The sequence below is a fragment of the Canis lupus genome, chromosome 37, assembly GCF_003254725.2.
Source record: "Canis lupus dingo isolate Sandy chromosome 37, ASM325472v2, whole genome shotgun sequence".
In the NCBI taxonomy this organism is placed as follows: Eukaryota; Metazoa; Chordata; class Mammalia; order Carnivora; family Canidae; genus Canis; species Canis lupus.
In genome coordinates, this window is record NC_064279.1 from 30,540,728 (window position 1) to 30,556,722 (window position 15,995).

The window sequence follows — 15,995 nt, forward strand, 5'->3', positions numbered from 1 at the left end:
TGCTCTAACTGGAAGGAAAGCTATCATAATGGATAAATATTTCTGTCCTGAAGTGTGGATAAGGAACAGGCATAAACCTCAAAGCAGCGTCCTGGAAAAGGTGAGGGGAAAGGTTAATAAAATGAATTTGTTTTAACCTTGGTAAATATAGACACAACAAAACAGGAGAGAGCTGCCCTGGGGTCAGGACGCTGGGCGCCAGCGCACGGGGACGCTGCCAGGCAGCCGCCTACAGGAGGGACTCCCACTGACCTGCTCCAGTTGGAAAAACACAGCTTGGGTTTAAAGATTCGAAAAGGCTCCCTCCTCCGTGAAGACCCCTGAGAGAATCCGTGACAACCCACCGGCCCAGGGCCGGCTCCTCCGGGCAGGGCGCTCCCCTGCTCCAAGCAAGCTGTCCCTGCTAATGACGTTGGCGTCGAAGACTGCCCGTCCTAGCACTGAGAGATTCCCCACGCGCTTTGACTTTGCTGAATGTTCTACAAAATCTGCGGGAGCACGGGCCCGACACAAAGTGTGCTTCCGATACGATCTGCTGAGGCGCAATGTTCCCAAAGCCTTCTGCACAGCGGGTTCACAGGCACGTGCCTTGGAGTGTCACCCAAACAGGACTGTGGGGACAAACAGCCTGTTCTGCACGATGTTCACAAGAAACGTTCCGTGGTCGTCAGCAGTGTACAGAAGGGAAGGCGGCAGGCTTTCGGCTACGGGTGTCAGCTGGGTGACTCCTTCCGTGGCGGAGAGCGGTGTTCCACCCCCCCCCGCTAGGGAGGCCCCTGGGTGAAGGGGCGCTGACCCCGGCATCTCCCACCGCCACACGGACGGAAATGCCCCGGCCACAGCGGCACCGACACAGACGTGACTATGCCCACCGCGCCTGGCCGTCCACGCGCTCCCGCCCCACCTGCGAGCACGCTTTCTGCGGCACCTCTCTTCCTTACACACTGCCGAACACAGACACACCCGTCCTGGTACCTGACACACACTGCACCTGGTATCTTAATTAAGCATGCAGCACGGAGCTCCCCTTTCCTACCCTGCACCTGTGCCCCCGCGGCCACTTCCCAACACCACGAGCTGCTCCAGGAGCCGGGGTCACAGGCAGGGCCTGGGGTGCAGGGAGCTCACGGGTACAACAGTCCTCCCACAGACGCGTTTGGTCGCACGTGCACGGTACTGCATCCGTCCAGGATGCACACCTGGCATGCACAGCAACCACAGAGTTACTGCAAACAACCTCCCAACAACGTAAGAATGCAGGAAAGCAGGCTGTATGTTCAGGATTTGAAAACAAAAGCAAATACAAACCTAAAAGTTCTATAAGTTTACATCTTATGCTATTCTGTGAGGGGAAGAGTGGGAGAGGGCAGGTTCAAAGAGGTCAAGAGGATCTGTTCAGGTTACTTTTTAATAAATGGCAAAGGTGATTCTAATTTTAAAATTTAAAACTGAACACTGTAGTCCAAAAACTGAGAAAGAAACTTCTAGCATCCTAAGCTGAGCTGGGTTAAGAATCTTATAACTCCAGGGGCCACCGTGATTTTTGTCCTACAGCAACAGATGTTAAAACCTCACAAGCAAAAACCCACCCTTTCCTGTGGAACCACAGGACCTCCAGGACAACCCTGGTATCCAGCTACTTGGTGGCAGCATGCTTGTGCTCTGGCAGCGGTAAGGTTGGAGAGATTTGTTCCCACCCCGACTCCTGGTCATGACATCATCACGGGGAACAAGTGCCTGATGTACAATTCCTGACACTTGTTCAGACTGCCTTGGATACCAGACACTGGCAAATACTGGTTTTACCTTCTATTATCCGTGATCCACAGCTGACTCACAAACTGCACCATCTCCAGGCACGAGAAGAGGTGATCTAAGACGTGTCACAATGTGTATCTCAGTATCAAGGGGGAGTTTTTTCTCTTCAAGGAGAATTTAACTTTTATTTATTTATTTACTCGTTTTTATTTATTTATTTATTTACTTATAACAAGGAGAATTTTAACTAATAAATCTTAACCCAATCCGAACATCCAGGTATCTCAGAATGAAATCATTTGCTAAGCATGATGACGGAATGCTTTCAATTGCCACAACTTAAGACATAACGTCTTCTTAAAAATATTATGTTTAAAAAAAAAAAAAAGCACTTTAAAGAGCAGTGTGTAACAAACAAAGTAACTTTCTGGCAACTACTATTGCTGGAAGACATGGTGACAGTGACACACTTCGCTCTACCCCAGGCTTTGAGACTCAGTGGTGGATGTTAATGTCAGGAGTCAGATGCTGTGGGGGACCGGAAGGAACAGCTGTGCCCCAAGACCAGCAGACATCCCGAGCATCTGTTCCTGCCCACTGCACGACGGCACACGGCAGTGCCTGGTTTCCAGGGACACCGTGGCGCATGGAGCAGTCATCTGGAGTTTCCTATTACTAAAAGAGCTCAGTTTATTTAAACAGAAATAGTCGGCTAGCTTAGGCCTGAAAACACGTCTCAGAGCCACTTAAGCTCTCACTGCTACTTGGAGCCTCCAGCTATGAATAAAACACGTACCCTCTGAACTGCTGGATGATTTCCCACAGATAGGGACTTAATTCTGTAAACAAAGCATGTCTTCCTACTGGCCAGATCTCTATAGTGATTCATGTTAAAAAAAAAAAAGCAGAACATAGAAGAAGGTACCAGTATTTTTTTCAGGATACTGGTACATAGTAAATCATCATTTTTATTTATTTTTTAATTTTTAAAAAAGATTTTATTTATTTATTCATGAGAGACGCGGGGGGGGGGGGTGGCGGGCAGAGACACAGGCAGAGGGAGAAGCAGGCTCCATGCAGGGAGCCCGACGTGGGACTTGATCCAGGGTCTCCAGGATCAGGCCCTGGGCTGAAGGCGGCACTAAACCGCTGAGCCACCCGGGCTGCCCGTAAAGCATTATTTTTTAAAAGCATCTGTCACTTCTGGTTTGTTGAAATTGTGTGTTCACTCACTACAAACATTAACTCTTTTTCAGCGTAATTACTGGTTTTAAAATCTAACATCCAAAAAAAAAAAAAAAATCTAACATCTGAGTATACAAAAGGGAAGACCGTGTTCCATTTTTAACAAAGGTGTAAATGGCTGCATTTCAAGGAAATCGCTCTCCTGTGTGCTGTGCCTCAAGAGCAGAGCCTGAGGACACCTGCGGCAGGTGAGCTGGCTCCCGCTAGGGAATGGGTTGCACGTCAGCTGTGCTTCCTGGCCCGCAGGCTCCCAAAGGGAGCAAACAAGCAGTGTGTTCCATTCGAAAAGACTCGTATGAGAAAAGAAATGGAAATAGGAACTTTTTCTTGTGTAATACCCCATCCTGAGAAAAGCAAAAGAAGATTACATATATGTGGTACAAAAGACGCACCCCATAATATCAAGGAGTGAGCTTTCAAAAAGCTCACTCTGGTCGCAAAGTAGCACATATTCTCTCAATATTTGCGTACACGGCACACGTCACTTCAAATGGGGGTAAAGCTACGTTCTACTAGACACACATTGTACATCGGGAGAGCCTGGGATGGTTGAGAGCAGAAATGATGTTTCCTCATTTGTGATTCTCCAGACAAGTATATCAAAACCTCCGTTAGCATCCCTACAGGCCAGTGTGTCTGGAAAAGCCCGACTCGGAGAGGACAAACAAAATATGTGTAGAGCTCATCTGAGGACACGAGGAAGGAAGTCAGCTCCAAAGCCAGAGTTTCAAGGCTGGATGTTATGGGGAAGGGATGGACCACATACTCCTGGGAATCACACAAAAGTAGAAGGGACCCCAAACAGTGACGCTAACCTTTAAAAGTTTTGAGAGGAAAACATAGAACGAATAGGTTTACAGCGCACCTTTATAGAATTTCCAGTGGACAGACTGACAAGTGGGAAGTGATGACACAGAATCGAGAGTCACCAAGCTTTTTGAAACCATATTTAAATGAAAAACTGCTGTCGGAAACCAGACTAGAAAAGGACACTGATAGAAGCTTAGTGGCTTAGCGATTGTGCCCCCTCCTCACCAAAGCCTGGTGCAAGGGGCACACCCTCCAGGGCACACCAGCCACAGACATGCACGTACACTCACGGTGTTAGCAACAACAAATCCTGGGTCGCGTCACCCCCGCTTCCATCCTGGCTCAGTGTACCAGGGTGCAACAGACACTCTAAGTTGAAATTTGACAGGGTTACTGTATTTCTTGGAACTAGATAGTTTGAGTTTTATCTTTTCAAGAAAGACTATATTTAAATGCCTGTTGAGTACCTGCCAGCCTATCCACAGCTTTCTCAACAATATTCAATGTTTTATTTTTTCCATTTTATCCCAATAATGAGGCAAGGTATTTAACCATTGTCTATAATCTAGGAATAAATTCATAATAGCACTATGTCACTTCACATGAAAGTTCAGGATAATATGCTAATTTAATGAATGAGTTTCTTAATGAGCTTCATAATAGAATCATAAATGAAAGAATAATTAGCTAAGATTTAAGCAAGAGTTGGCAAGCTTTCTGAAGTACTAATTAAAAGGGAAACAGTGCTCAAAATAAAACCACAAATGGCACTCAAAGGGGAGATAATCAGAACATACACCGTGACCAATCTGATGCGCTCATCCCATCTAAGGATTAGATTTACTGAATATTCTTTTTTCTCCCCAAACTTTCACTTAAAAAAAAAAAATTCCCAACTTTGTCCTAAATTTTTCCTTGTAGAGTGTCTAACATGACTTACTGCACCAGCCGTCAGCAGGTCTGTCCCAGCGGGGACACGGCAGGGATGCAGGGCCGGGTGGCTCCCGGCCTCACCGAGCATGCTAAGGGAGCAGCACGGTCCCACGAGGCTCACGTGCCCCTCGGACACTGGCTTTCATGTCCTGGGCACACACAGGATGCTTTCCTGACTACGCCAAAAGTTTCATTTTTCCCAATTTCATGAATTTTGGCTTTTTCATCTACTAGATCTTGAATTCCACCCAAAGCACACATGGCGAGGCTGGCAGCCGGTCACTAGCACCAGTAGTTAGGTTAACCACCTGCTTTGGGAGGGCTGCAGGGGTGGGGAGAGCAACACAGACTGGGAGGGGCCCACGACTCAGGGTCCTTAAACCCACCTCCACTTAGGGATGGGGCCTGCTGCTGTGTCTTCAGGGTGGGCACCTGGTGTCCGGGTGATAGAACTCACTCTGTCCACGTGCCCCACCCGACTTACATCTGATCCACAAGACAGCAGTCTGCAACCGCCCACATGTCACTGGACTTACAAGGTCAGTCCCCATGCCCTCTTTTTTCAGGAAACTTCTGTTCCCCAGGGCTGCTGCCTTACTCCTGGCTGTCCCCACCTACCGGTGAAACCCCAACCACAGGCTGGCTGGCCCTCCTGCTGCTGGCCCTGCCCCTTCCCATAATTACCCTGTCCACTCTCAGATCTGTCCCTTACGGAAGCAAACACCAGCCCCGCTATGCTCGAAACCTCTGGTAGCTCACAATTCCTACCCCAACGCAGCTGCTTCTGGGTAGCCAGGGCCCAGGATTCGTGGTCTGTACAGTGCCATCTGTTTGTCTCTTACCCAAGTCATTCATTTCAGGAAATGCTTGCTGAGCACAGGAAGCCTGCCTGGTAGCAGAATTCAGACAGGAATCTGATCTGATGCCCCAGAGGGCAGCCGTGTGTGAGAGGGCACATACCTTCATGGGGGCTGACAGGCTGGGGTAGGGGTGCTGATCCAGCCCTGCTGGCTCTGCCCTGAGGACTCACATGAGTAAGTAAAGCCGGGCTATTTCTACCGAGGAAGCTTCACAGGCCCAAGGATGAAGCTGCACCCCCACAGCCACGAGGCACACAGCTCAGCAGACGAACAGAGGTCTCTTTCCATTACAGGTGCATCCCAACCAGAGCCTGTGGTTCTGAGGCTCCAGAGGGGGCGGATGGCAGAGTGTGTAAGTCTGAGGGTGTGATGGGAGACAATGCATGCACAGACATGCAAACACACATGTGCATGCACACACAGAGATACACACAGACATGCATGTGCACACATGAACAGACACACATGCATATGCACATACTTGTGCACACATGAACAGAGATGCACATGCATGCAGACACACGTGAACGTAGGAACAGACACATATGCATGCACATATGTATGTGCATGCACATACACACATAGATACACACCTGCACGCACAGACACACAGACACCCTATCCCAGCCCCACTGCTCCAGGGTCGCTGTCATTAGCACCTGAACCACACATAGCCCCACAGTGAGGGGTGGGTTATGCTGAACACAGAGGCAAGGACACAGGGAAGGGGATGAGGCCAGCTGGAACTAAGACCACTCACAGTGCAGGTTGCACCCAGCCAGGGTCCCTGGAGGACAAGGACCTTGTAGCTCCAGTGGTTCAGCTGGCCACACACTCCCGGCTCCCAGGAGAGGCTCATCCCCTGAAGGTCAGGCAGGGCAGGAGCAAGGTCTCATTAAGAAGCAATGGGACTATGTGCACTACACACATTCCCCCACCTGGCCATCTGCCTCATGGGCCTGGCAGGCAGGTGTAGGTGGAGATAGGTCAGGGCTGGATGTGGTATCCTGGGGAACATGCAAGTGTGCAGAGGTGGGAGGCCAGAGCCACAGACACTCACTCACTTAATCCTGATCATGCGAGAGGAGGAGATGACCGTTTCATCGTGATGAGAGATCTTAGGGTCAACAAGTGGCTGGCCCGCGGTGGGGGTGCCAGATGAGAAAGAGGTGCACTGCTGGGGCACGGGCACTCTGCCATGCTCTTGACTTGAACCCGTTCATTCTACGCTTTCCACCCAGTGCTCATCTCATCGGCACAGGAGCAGGGAGGGAGGGCCAGTGGCGTCTACAGTGCAGACGGCGGACCAGAGGCGAGCGTGTCCCTCCTGGCTAGGGATGGAGCCCACGTTCTCAGCAGGCTGGCCTGCCTGCAGTTAGGTATCCTCTGTTTTGGAAGCCAGCTGGAGCATGCCTCCCAGGAGAGGCATTCCAGAGCGTGCAGAGCATCCCGTAGCAGGGGCTGGGAAGCAGGGAGGACGAGGTACTGAGGTACTGCCTCTGAGGAGGCAGAGGAGACATTGTTGGACAAGCTACAAGACTCCCCTTACGTGCTCCAGCAAAACCACACCCAAGGAGAAGTAGGGCGGGCAGCATTCCTCAAAATGGATGGGTTACTTCAAGAAGTACTATGCTCCCACTACAGGAGGATAGGCCTGGGCAGGTGGCCTGGGGAGGCGCCTGGGAGGAAGGTGGCTGGACACTATACCTGGGCACTCGTTTGAAGACTTAACTGTGCAGCTACTGAGGCCAGCAGCCTGTGAGATGGGGACCAGACCCTCCTGCAGCCTGACTCTTCCCTGGGAGTGCCCCTCCCCAAAGAGCTGGTCCTGGGGCCGACCCAGGCCACCTGGCCATCCTTCTCCTTCCGGATGCTGTCCTGCTGCTGCAGGCTGTCCCCACCTCTGCTCCCGTGAGCATGAGCACAGCCAGTCCCCACCTGAGTCAGCACTCCAGTAAGTGCTGGATATTCGCCCACCTCCCCACCACTTAGGACATGGGGGCCTTCCTGTGAGTCGCTTCAGTCCTGGAGGGCTGTTCACTTCATTGCCTGCCTGCTAACTCACAGGCTTGTCCAGGAGACATCTGCTAGTACCGTTCATACATTTCTCCACGTAAAATACAGCACATTAAAAAAAAAATTTTTGCTTCTTACTCAAGTAGTATTGCTGCAAAGGCAAAACATCCTCCCCATGAATCCTACAAATTGTCTCAGAGGAGATGGATGCATCAGAAAGATACACGACCTAGGGGGAGCACTCTGCTCCCAGGGAAGCCGGCTGCTGTCACAGCTTCAGATGGAATGCCAGCCTGCCCTTGTCATGCTTACTCGGTCTGTGCCAGAGCGGAGTATCTTTTTCCTGGGATGTGTCTCAGCCACAGCAGTGACTCTAGCCTGAAGGAATAGCCTGGAACCTGCCTAGCTAGAGCCAAAGCGTCCAAGTCCCTGCTCTGTTCCCAGGGCATGAAGATGTCACACACGCTCAGCAGACTCCGTGACCGTTTGCTGTGGGAGCGAGTGTTAAGTGCGAGTTCTGCATGCGACCCGGTGTCTTTGAAGAGGCACTGGGCGGCAAGAGGGCAGAGCTGTGAGGGCAAGTCTGCACCAGCCACGGCCCTCTCAGCCACACGGTTCCCAAACCATGGGCTTCAATAAGTTACGAATGCTCAGACTTTTCCAACTGCAATCTCCCAGTGTTTCTGGAAGCAGAATGTTGTCCCAGAGACATGCTCTTCAGTGATCTTGTTAAAAAGACTCACAAAACTAGTATTTTGCTTCCCACTTAAATTTTACACTTCCAAGGCTTTCTAATCCATCCTTCTGACTGCAGTGTCTTAAAACCTCACTCTGACAATTTTATCACCTATCCCCCAGGGGAAGGAGGACTTTTTTAGAGAAGGCTCCTAAATGAGTAAAACAATGCAGGGTTTCATCCATCTTAATTTGGTGAGCAGAGAAAGCTTTTTACAAGTTCACTAGGTGCACTAAGATGACCCCGACATCTTGCAGGGGGAAGAGCCCTCAGTGTGAGGCTTAGAAGGGTCATGACAACGTGTGGGATGTGCACTACAGGAAGGGCCCCGGTGTGACGGAGAAGAAACACTGGGGGCTCGACAGCCATCCCACAGAGTCTTCACTCCTTCTGGCGTGTGTGCGTGTACGTAAAAACAGTGGTGTGAGCACTCATTAAGATGTTTTAATGTTCATTTTGGAGACTAACATCTGACTGGTTAGAAATTAAGCCATTTTAACCTATGATGATCTGTGTTTAAAGCTCACTAAGTGAAGTCAAGACTCAGTGGGATGAGAGCAAGAGGGAGGCACCCACAGTGCTTTCCTATAAAGGAAGCCACAGAGATGGGGACTCTATTTACTGATTCCATATTCTGCCTGGTTGAGAAATTACTTTTTCATATTTTATGCAAGTGCTTATTAACTAAAATGGATATTTGACTTCTCATTTCAAAGGGCAAAACCACAATCATCCATTTTAAAAGAAAGAAAAAAGAAAACCACAGCCTGAACCAATCCAAATAACATAAGAAATGTATCAAAACCTTCACTTTTACCCGAAACCATAAAACTCCTAGAAGACAACACAGGGAAAGAGCTTCTCGATATGGGTCCTGGTGATGATTTTTGGACAGGACACCTAAAGCATAAGGAAGAAAAGTGGAAATCCACAATTGGGACACATCAAGCCACAGGCTTCCACACAGCAGACAAACCCATCAACAGGACGAGGAAGCCTGGGGACCGGGAGTAGACATCTGCCAGTCACACACCTAGAAGGCATTCACACCCAATATAGATGAAAAATGTACACAACTCAACAACAAAATACCAAGCTAATTAAAAAACGGGCAGAGGATCTGAATAGAAATTCTTTTAGAGAAGACATCCAGATGGCCAATAGACACATAAAAAGATGTTCAACACCACTAGTCACCAGGGAAATGCAAATCCAAACCACAGTGAGAAATAACCTCACACCTGTTAGAATGGCAATAATCAAAAAGGCAAAAAATGACAAATGTTGGCAAGGACGTGCAGAAAGGAGAGCCCTTTTACACTGTAGGTGGGAATGCAAGCTGGTGCAGCCACTCTGGAGAACAGTGTGGAGGGTGCTCAAGAAGTTGAACATAGAGCTTCTCTACAACCCAGCAACTGCACTTTTGAATATTTATTCAGAGGAAATGAAATCTGGAGCTCAAAGAGGTATCTGCACCCTCATGTTCACTGGTGCACTATTACAATAGCTAAGGCATGGAACAGCCTAGGGGTCCATCCAGGATGGATGAATAAAGATGTTGCAGTGTATATACACAATGGTATATTGAACCATTAAGAAGGGTGATCTTGCCATTTGCAACCACATAGGTGGACCTTGAGAGCCTCATGCTAGATGAAATACGTCAAACAAAGACAAATACCATATGACCCCACTTATATGTGGCATCTAAAAACCCCTGGATGCGTGGATACGGAAAATAGATTCATGGTTTACAGAAGTGAGAGGGCTCTATAGGGCTCTATAGGGACTTCCTATAGTCTGTACCTATAGGAAGGTGGCCTATAGGTACAGACTCCCAGCTACAGGATTAATGAGTCCTGGGACGTGCTGACCCAGTCTACAATGCCTTGCGCTCCATGTGAAAGTTCGTAAGAGAGCAAGTCCTAAGGTTCTCACCACAAGGAAAAACGTAACCATATGAGGTGATGGATGTTAACTCTGTGTGGTGATTTTGTGGCGCACATGCGTGTCAGGTCCTGATGCTGCAGGTCTTAAGCTTATACAGGGTTGAACGTCAATCATACCTCAATTAAACAGCAAACATAAAACCTTCTCACTTTTCACTTGAGTGCCGATGATTGAGTGGGAACAAGATTTAGTTGCACCTTATGTGAGATGGGAGTCCCCTGCATCTTCTGACGTTCGATTCTAAGGCACCAAAATGTTAACCAATGAAATGCATTCCACCCCTCTGGTGCTGGTTAAAAAGCAGACTATCATATCCATTGTACAGATGAAGACAATGAGGCTCAGAGAGGCCTCCGACCTGTTCCAAGGGGGAACACCAGTCACAAAGTGTACTGCTCCAGTACAAGCTGCAGGTCCCTGCACTGGTTTGGGGGACCGTCCTGGCCCCACAAATCCCATATTCACTCATGGAAAGGGGTTCCTGCTCCTTCAGGGTCTCGCAGGCCTTGTCACCTCCGCCTAGGGCCCCTGGACACCCAGGGCTGGGATGCAGGTCCCAGAGATACCCGGGGCCCTGGAGGTCCTCCTGCCCTAAGTGCCAACACCTGCCTGGGTCTGGGGTCCAGGTGGAAGGTGGGCTGGAGTCCTAGTGGGAGATGGGACAGAGTTCTGGGGTCCTGGTAGGAGGTGAGTTGGGGTCCAGGGTCCTGGTGGAGATGGGCAGGGCTCTGGGGTCCTGGGGGGAGGGAGTAAACAGGGTCCTGGGGTCCTGGCAGGGGGAGGACAGGGCCCTGGGTCCCGGCAGGGGCGCAGGGAGAGGACAGGGCCCTGAGTGGGAGTGGGGGCAGGGGGAGGACATTGCCCTGGGTCCAGGGGGGAGGGGGGCAGGACAGCGCCCTGGGTCCCGGGGGTGGGGGTGGGGATGGGGGAGGACATTGCCCTGGGTCGGGGGGTGGGGGGAGCAGGACAGCGCCCTGGGTCCCGGGGGTGGGGGTGGGGATGGGGGAGGACATTGCCCTGGGTCCCGGCGGGGGGTGGGGGGGAGGACAGCGCCCTGGGTCCCGGGGGTGGGGGTGGGGGTGGGGGTGGGGATGGGGGAGGACATTGCCCTGGGTCCCGGCGGGGGGTTGGGGGGAGGACGGTGGCCCAGGGGTCCCGGGTGCGGGCCGGGTCCGAGAGCAGGGCCCGGGGGCTCCGCTGCCCCTGCCCCCGCCGCCCCCGCCGCCCCCGCCGCCCCGCCCGCAGGCCGCCTCCCAGCGTACCGTGCCGCCGCAGCGCCGCCATGGCCATCCCGGGGCCCCGCTCTCTCCCGCAGGACCCGCTCCAGGGCCGGAGCAGCGCGGCCACGCTTCCGGATTCCGGCCCTGTGGGCCCGCCCACAACGGGGCGTGTCCAATCGGGATCCGGGGTCTTTCCCGCTGACTGCCAATCAACCGCTCCTCGGCTGCGGATTGGCTCGTACGGGGCTGTGGGCGTGGCCGGTGGAGCTCCGCGCGTGCTCAGAGGGAAGAGGAGGAGTCCCGAGCGAGGCTTCCTTAGGAGACCGGGGCGCGGGACCTGCAGCCTCGCGTTCTCGGGCGCCTGTTAAACCCTCGCCTCCGCGTTGCCGTTTAATCATGGATATTCAAATGAAAAAAGGGAAGGCCTTATTTTTTCCCAGTTTCGAGATATAATTGAAGTTGGACACTCAAAAAGTGTGGGGGTCAAGGCACGGGGTCAGCGGAGGGGTCGCGGGGGAGGGTCCCGGGCCTGGAGGCCCGCGGGAGGGGCGGCCTGGCGGGCGGGCTGGGGACCACCGTGGCATCGCGAGGGCCGCAGGGCCACAGCGGCTGCAGCGCCCGCCCTGCACGCGGAGCCCCAGGGGACCCCAGAACCAGGGGCGTGGGGGCCAAGGGAGGAAGAGAGCCTGCCGGCGGCCACCGCGAGGACCACCGCCCTCCCCTGTCCCCCTTCCTTCCCCGGGGTGCGATTCTTCCCTGCGCACCCCAGCCAACCCCACCGCACCTCTGGGGCCTTGACTGATCCCTCACTCCCTTTCTTGAATTGCCTTCTCAGGAACTCCATTTGCCCAGAGCCCCGTCTGTCCGTGTCAGCGTCCAGGACGCTGCGGATGTGTCTGAAGTCTGATGATGGGAGACGGGCAGGGACTGCAGCGAGACACAGGGCATGTCAGGTGTGCAGGAGCCGGGGACGGGGGTGGTCCGGGAGGTGCCGCAGGAAGGTCACATGGGCCAAACTGGCAGCAGAGGGAGCAAGGCTCGGTGGCAGCCAGGCAAAGGGCACTCAGCAGAGGGGAGGCGATGCCCCGTGAGGGTCCTGGGTGGACAGTGTCTGCAGCAGGACCAAGGAGGCCCGAGGGACCGATGCCATCAGGCACGAAACAGGCCTCATTGTTGGGACAAGGGCCCCCAGGGGATTATGGCAACCCAGCGAGCCCCGGAAAATCATCTGCCTGCAGGAGCGGAGGGCTGAACTTCTGTGAACTACCTCTTGAAGAAGTCCCTTGAGGAAGCCGGGAGACCAGTGTGCGTCCGGCACCCACAGAGACCTGGGTGGCCAGCATCAGAGTGAGAGCATCTGAGGTTGTAGGACACAGTTCTCGGATTTCTGATATATTGGTCGACAAGGCAAGGGATTCTCATGTTGACTCGTATGGGCTCTGAAGCAGAGAAGTGCGGCACGTGTCCACAGTGTTTTTCCGGAAACTGGAAGGATGGAGTCGCAGAGAGGAGACGGGAAGCCTCCGAGAGGCTCATCCTTGGGCCCGCCATGTGAAGTTTGAGAGGCTCGCTAGACACATCATCATAGGCATCCCTTAAACAGCTGACTAGGACTTTAGAGTTCAGGGACTGGTGAGTCCAGGCAACCATTCACTTGTCCAAACCCACAGAACATCCGACACCAAGAGTGAACCCTAACGGGGTTGCCTGTAGACTCCAGATGACGATGGGTCAGTGTGGGCTACTGTTGTAACAAAGGTACCGAATGGCAAGGATGTGGGAGATGGGGGCATTGTGGGGGGAGGCAGTATTTGTTAAATACTGAATAAATAAGGTTATTTAGAACACGTTGGTACAGGAGAAGGAGGGGATACTTGCTGGAATAATGTCCTCGATGAGGCCTTGTTGTGAACTTTCCTTCTCTTCTGCAACATCCCACCAGAGTTCAAGCCCACTCTGGACCTGGTGGCTTTATCACAAAATCTTCCCAGAAACCACAGGTTTTCCCGCCGCCCTAAATCCTTAATCTCCTTCACACCCAAATTTGAAAGAACCTGAGAACTGAGGACAAAGTCAGCCTCCACTTTGTCATCTGCAGCGTGTGTCCTACATCCACACTCTCTGTACCTGCTCCTAAGTCACAGGACATCATGTCCTGGGGTCCGGGACAGGCTTATCTGTGTGCACCTGCCCCTCGGTGACCTCCCAGAGGTTCCATCAGCCCAGGCGCAGAGCCTGACATGGGACCGCTGTGCTTCCTCTCCTGCTTCTCTCTCCCCTCATAACCTGCCTAGAAAACCCGCAACAAGGGTGTTTTCCCGGCAGCGTTCCTTTTGTCCATGGCCTTTGTCATCCCCCTAGAATTCCTCCAGGCATTTTAAGGTGAGATCCCCACCTCCACTCTCATTTCCTCACTCCTACTCCACTCTATTCTTCTCCTCATTGCAGCCAAAATGTCCTAAAAATCTCACTGCCATTCAGAATTAGCAAAGGTAATCCATCACTGTTACAAGCTAAGTACAGAATTGCATGAGCATATCAATAGTTGCAGAAGAGGCATTTGACAGAACCCAACCTGTGTTCATGATAAAAACTTCCATCGGACTAGGAACAGAGGGGGAATTCATCAGCTTGATAAAGAGCACCCACAAAATCCCTACAGCTAACATCACATTAACCCTGTGTTAATGGTGTCCCCCCCCCCCCCACCGCTCCTTCCCACAATGCACCAGAAGTCCTGGCCCAAGTAATAAGACAAGGAAATGAAAAGTATGGAGCTTGGGAAGGGAGAAGAAAACAGTCTTTGTCCACAAATGTCATGATTGTCTATGTAGGACATCTGACTTCTGTGCTCAAAGCCTACATCGAATTGTATTGAATTCAAGATACACCTTGGGGTCCTTAAAATGTCATGTAAGCCCCAGGCTTGTTCTGCAGGCACGTTTGTGCTGTGCTGTCCCTTGCTCGCTATGTTCCACTTACTCTGACCATCTAGAGCACTGAGGGTGGGTCTTCCACCCGCCCTTCCTTCCATCTCCCTGGAGCTTCATGACTGCTCTTCCTTCTTCCTAGATCCCCTTCCCCAAACCCCAGTGCATCTCCAGGGCTCTGACGGAAGTGCCCTGTGCTGCACTCACTGGCTGGCACCCCAAACGCTGCTGGTCAGCCTCTCTAGGAGGTACCGGCATTGCTCAGCCAGAGGAACCTGCTGTGGGCATGTGGGAAAACACCTGTGGGGTTGGGAGATGAAGTCAGATGAACAGATTGTCCTGCCTTCCAAACCTCAAACAATGCTGAGGTGCAGTCCACAGGGTTCCTTCAGGGACTCCAGCCAGGTGGAGCCCCCGTGTCTATAGGGGTGGCCAGCTTGGTAATGCGTCTGATAAACTTTCCCTGTCTCCCTGGTGGACTCCTCCTCCACTTGGACTCACCTCCCAATAAACCACTGAGCTCCCTGTCTCGTGTGATATTTTTAAAATGACCCCCCTCTGTGGACTGAAAATCCCCTGGTCCTGTGGTTCTTTCTGTTTTGCTCATATGTTGAGGGAAAGAGCACGTTTTTGTCATTTTTTTGTGGTTGCTGTTGTGTGAATGAACAAATGAGTCTCAAAAGGATGAACATGAGGACAAATATGAAGAGGAGGGAAGTACATTTTTAAGTGAACTTGATCTAGAATCTGGATTTCTGGTTGAGGGTTGGCACATAGGATTTGTCATTTTTTGACCACGGAGACAAATTGGAAGATGCTAGAAACGCTGCAGAAAAATCCAGTTGTGGACAGGTTTCTTTGATTCAGTTTGTATCCACTCCCCCTCAGCATTTAGAATTGGGCGGAAAAATAAAGAGCAATGGACGCACGAGCCTGACCCATTCTACGAAGCAGAAGTATCGTTGAGGCAGCGGTGTCGTTTAAAGGTTTTGGAATTTCTGGGGAAGCCCGGCTTGTCCACCTCGAGTATTTTTGGTCACCTGATTCCTATCCTGATCCCTATCATTTCCCTAGAAGCATCCTGCGGGCTTCAGGTTTCCTAGCAGCTGTTTAGGCTTTTCTGCCCTTAGGCTTCCCAGCAGCCGGGGTGAGCCTCGCAGCCGGTTCCGGGGACGCCGGCCCGCCCCAGGCCCAGGCGCGCAGGCGAGCGCAGCGGGAGCGCCCAGCGCAGCAGGTGGCCCCGGGGGGGATCCTGCTCTCGTGCGGTCTCGGAAGGCCGTTCCCCGGGTTGCCAGACGGGCCGTGGGAGCTTGGCCCGTGGGTCTGGGCTGCGCAGGTCGCTGGGACGGCGCGGCGCTTCCAGTCCTTCCCCGCGCTGGGGTCCTGTGCGCGGCGGAGAGCGGACCCGGCGGCGGCGGAGGCGGAGGCGGCGGAGGCGGGGCGGGGGGGGCGCCCTGTCTCCGGCCGGGCACCTGGAGGAGGCTGGTCCGCGGCTCCAGCGCGCTCCTTCCTTCTTCCCCGCGGCCCGCGTGCGCTG

General features: G+C 52.6%; 1 protein-coding gene and 1 long non-coding RNA gene across 5 annotated transcripts in view; one reads left to right on the forward strand and one right to left on the reverse strand.

The window, feature by feature from the left end:
* Window positions 1-11,696, reverse strand: part of ERICH1 (glutamate rich 1) — a 42,648-nt gene extending 30,952 nt beyond the window's left edge. For 3 of the 4 annotated variants that reach the window (XR_004812527.2, XM_025441605.3, XM_049106697.1), the window contains exon 1: window positions 11,571-11,694. Coding sequence is in view for 3 of the 4 variants with exons in the window: in XM_025441605.3 (XP_025297390.3) it covers window positions 11,571-11,598 (28 nt within the window). In the remaining variant the exon portion in view is untranslated. Of the gene's footprint in view, window positions 1-11,570 lie in introns of all 4 variants that reach the window. The other variant, XM_035710855.2, reaches the window with a different exon arrangement.
* Window positions 11,697-11,794: 98 nt separating this feature from the next.
* On the forward strand, window positions 11,795-13,373 carry LOC112656579 (uncharacterized). The gene is made up of 2 exons (XR_003134472.3): window positions 11,795-12,481; window positions 12,767-13,373. It is a non-coding gene; the product is annotated as an uncharacterized LOC112656579 (long non-coding RNA).
* Window positions 13,374-15,995: the final 2,622 nt, after the last annotated feature.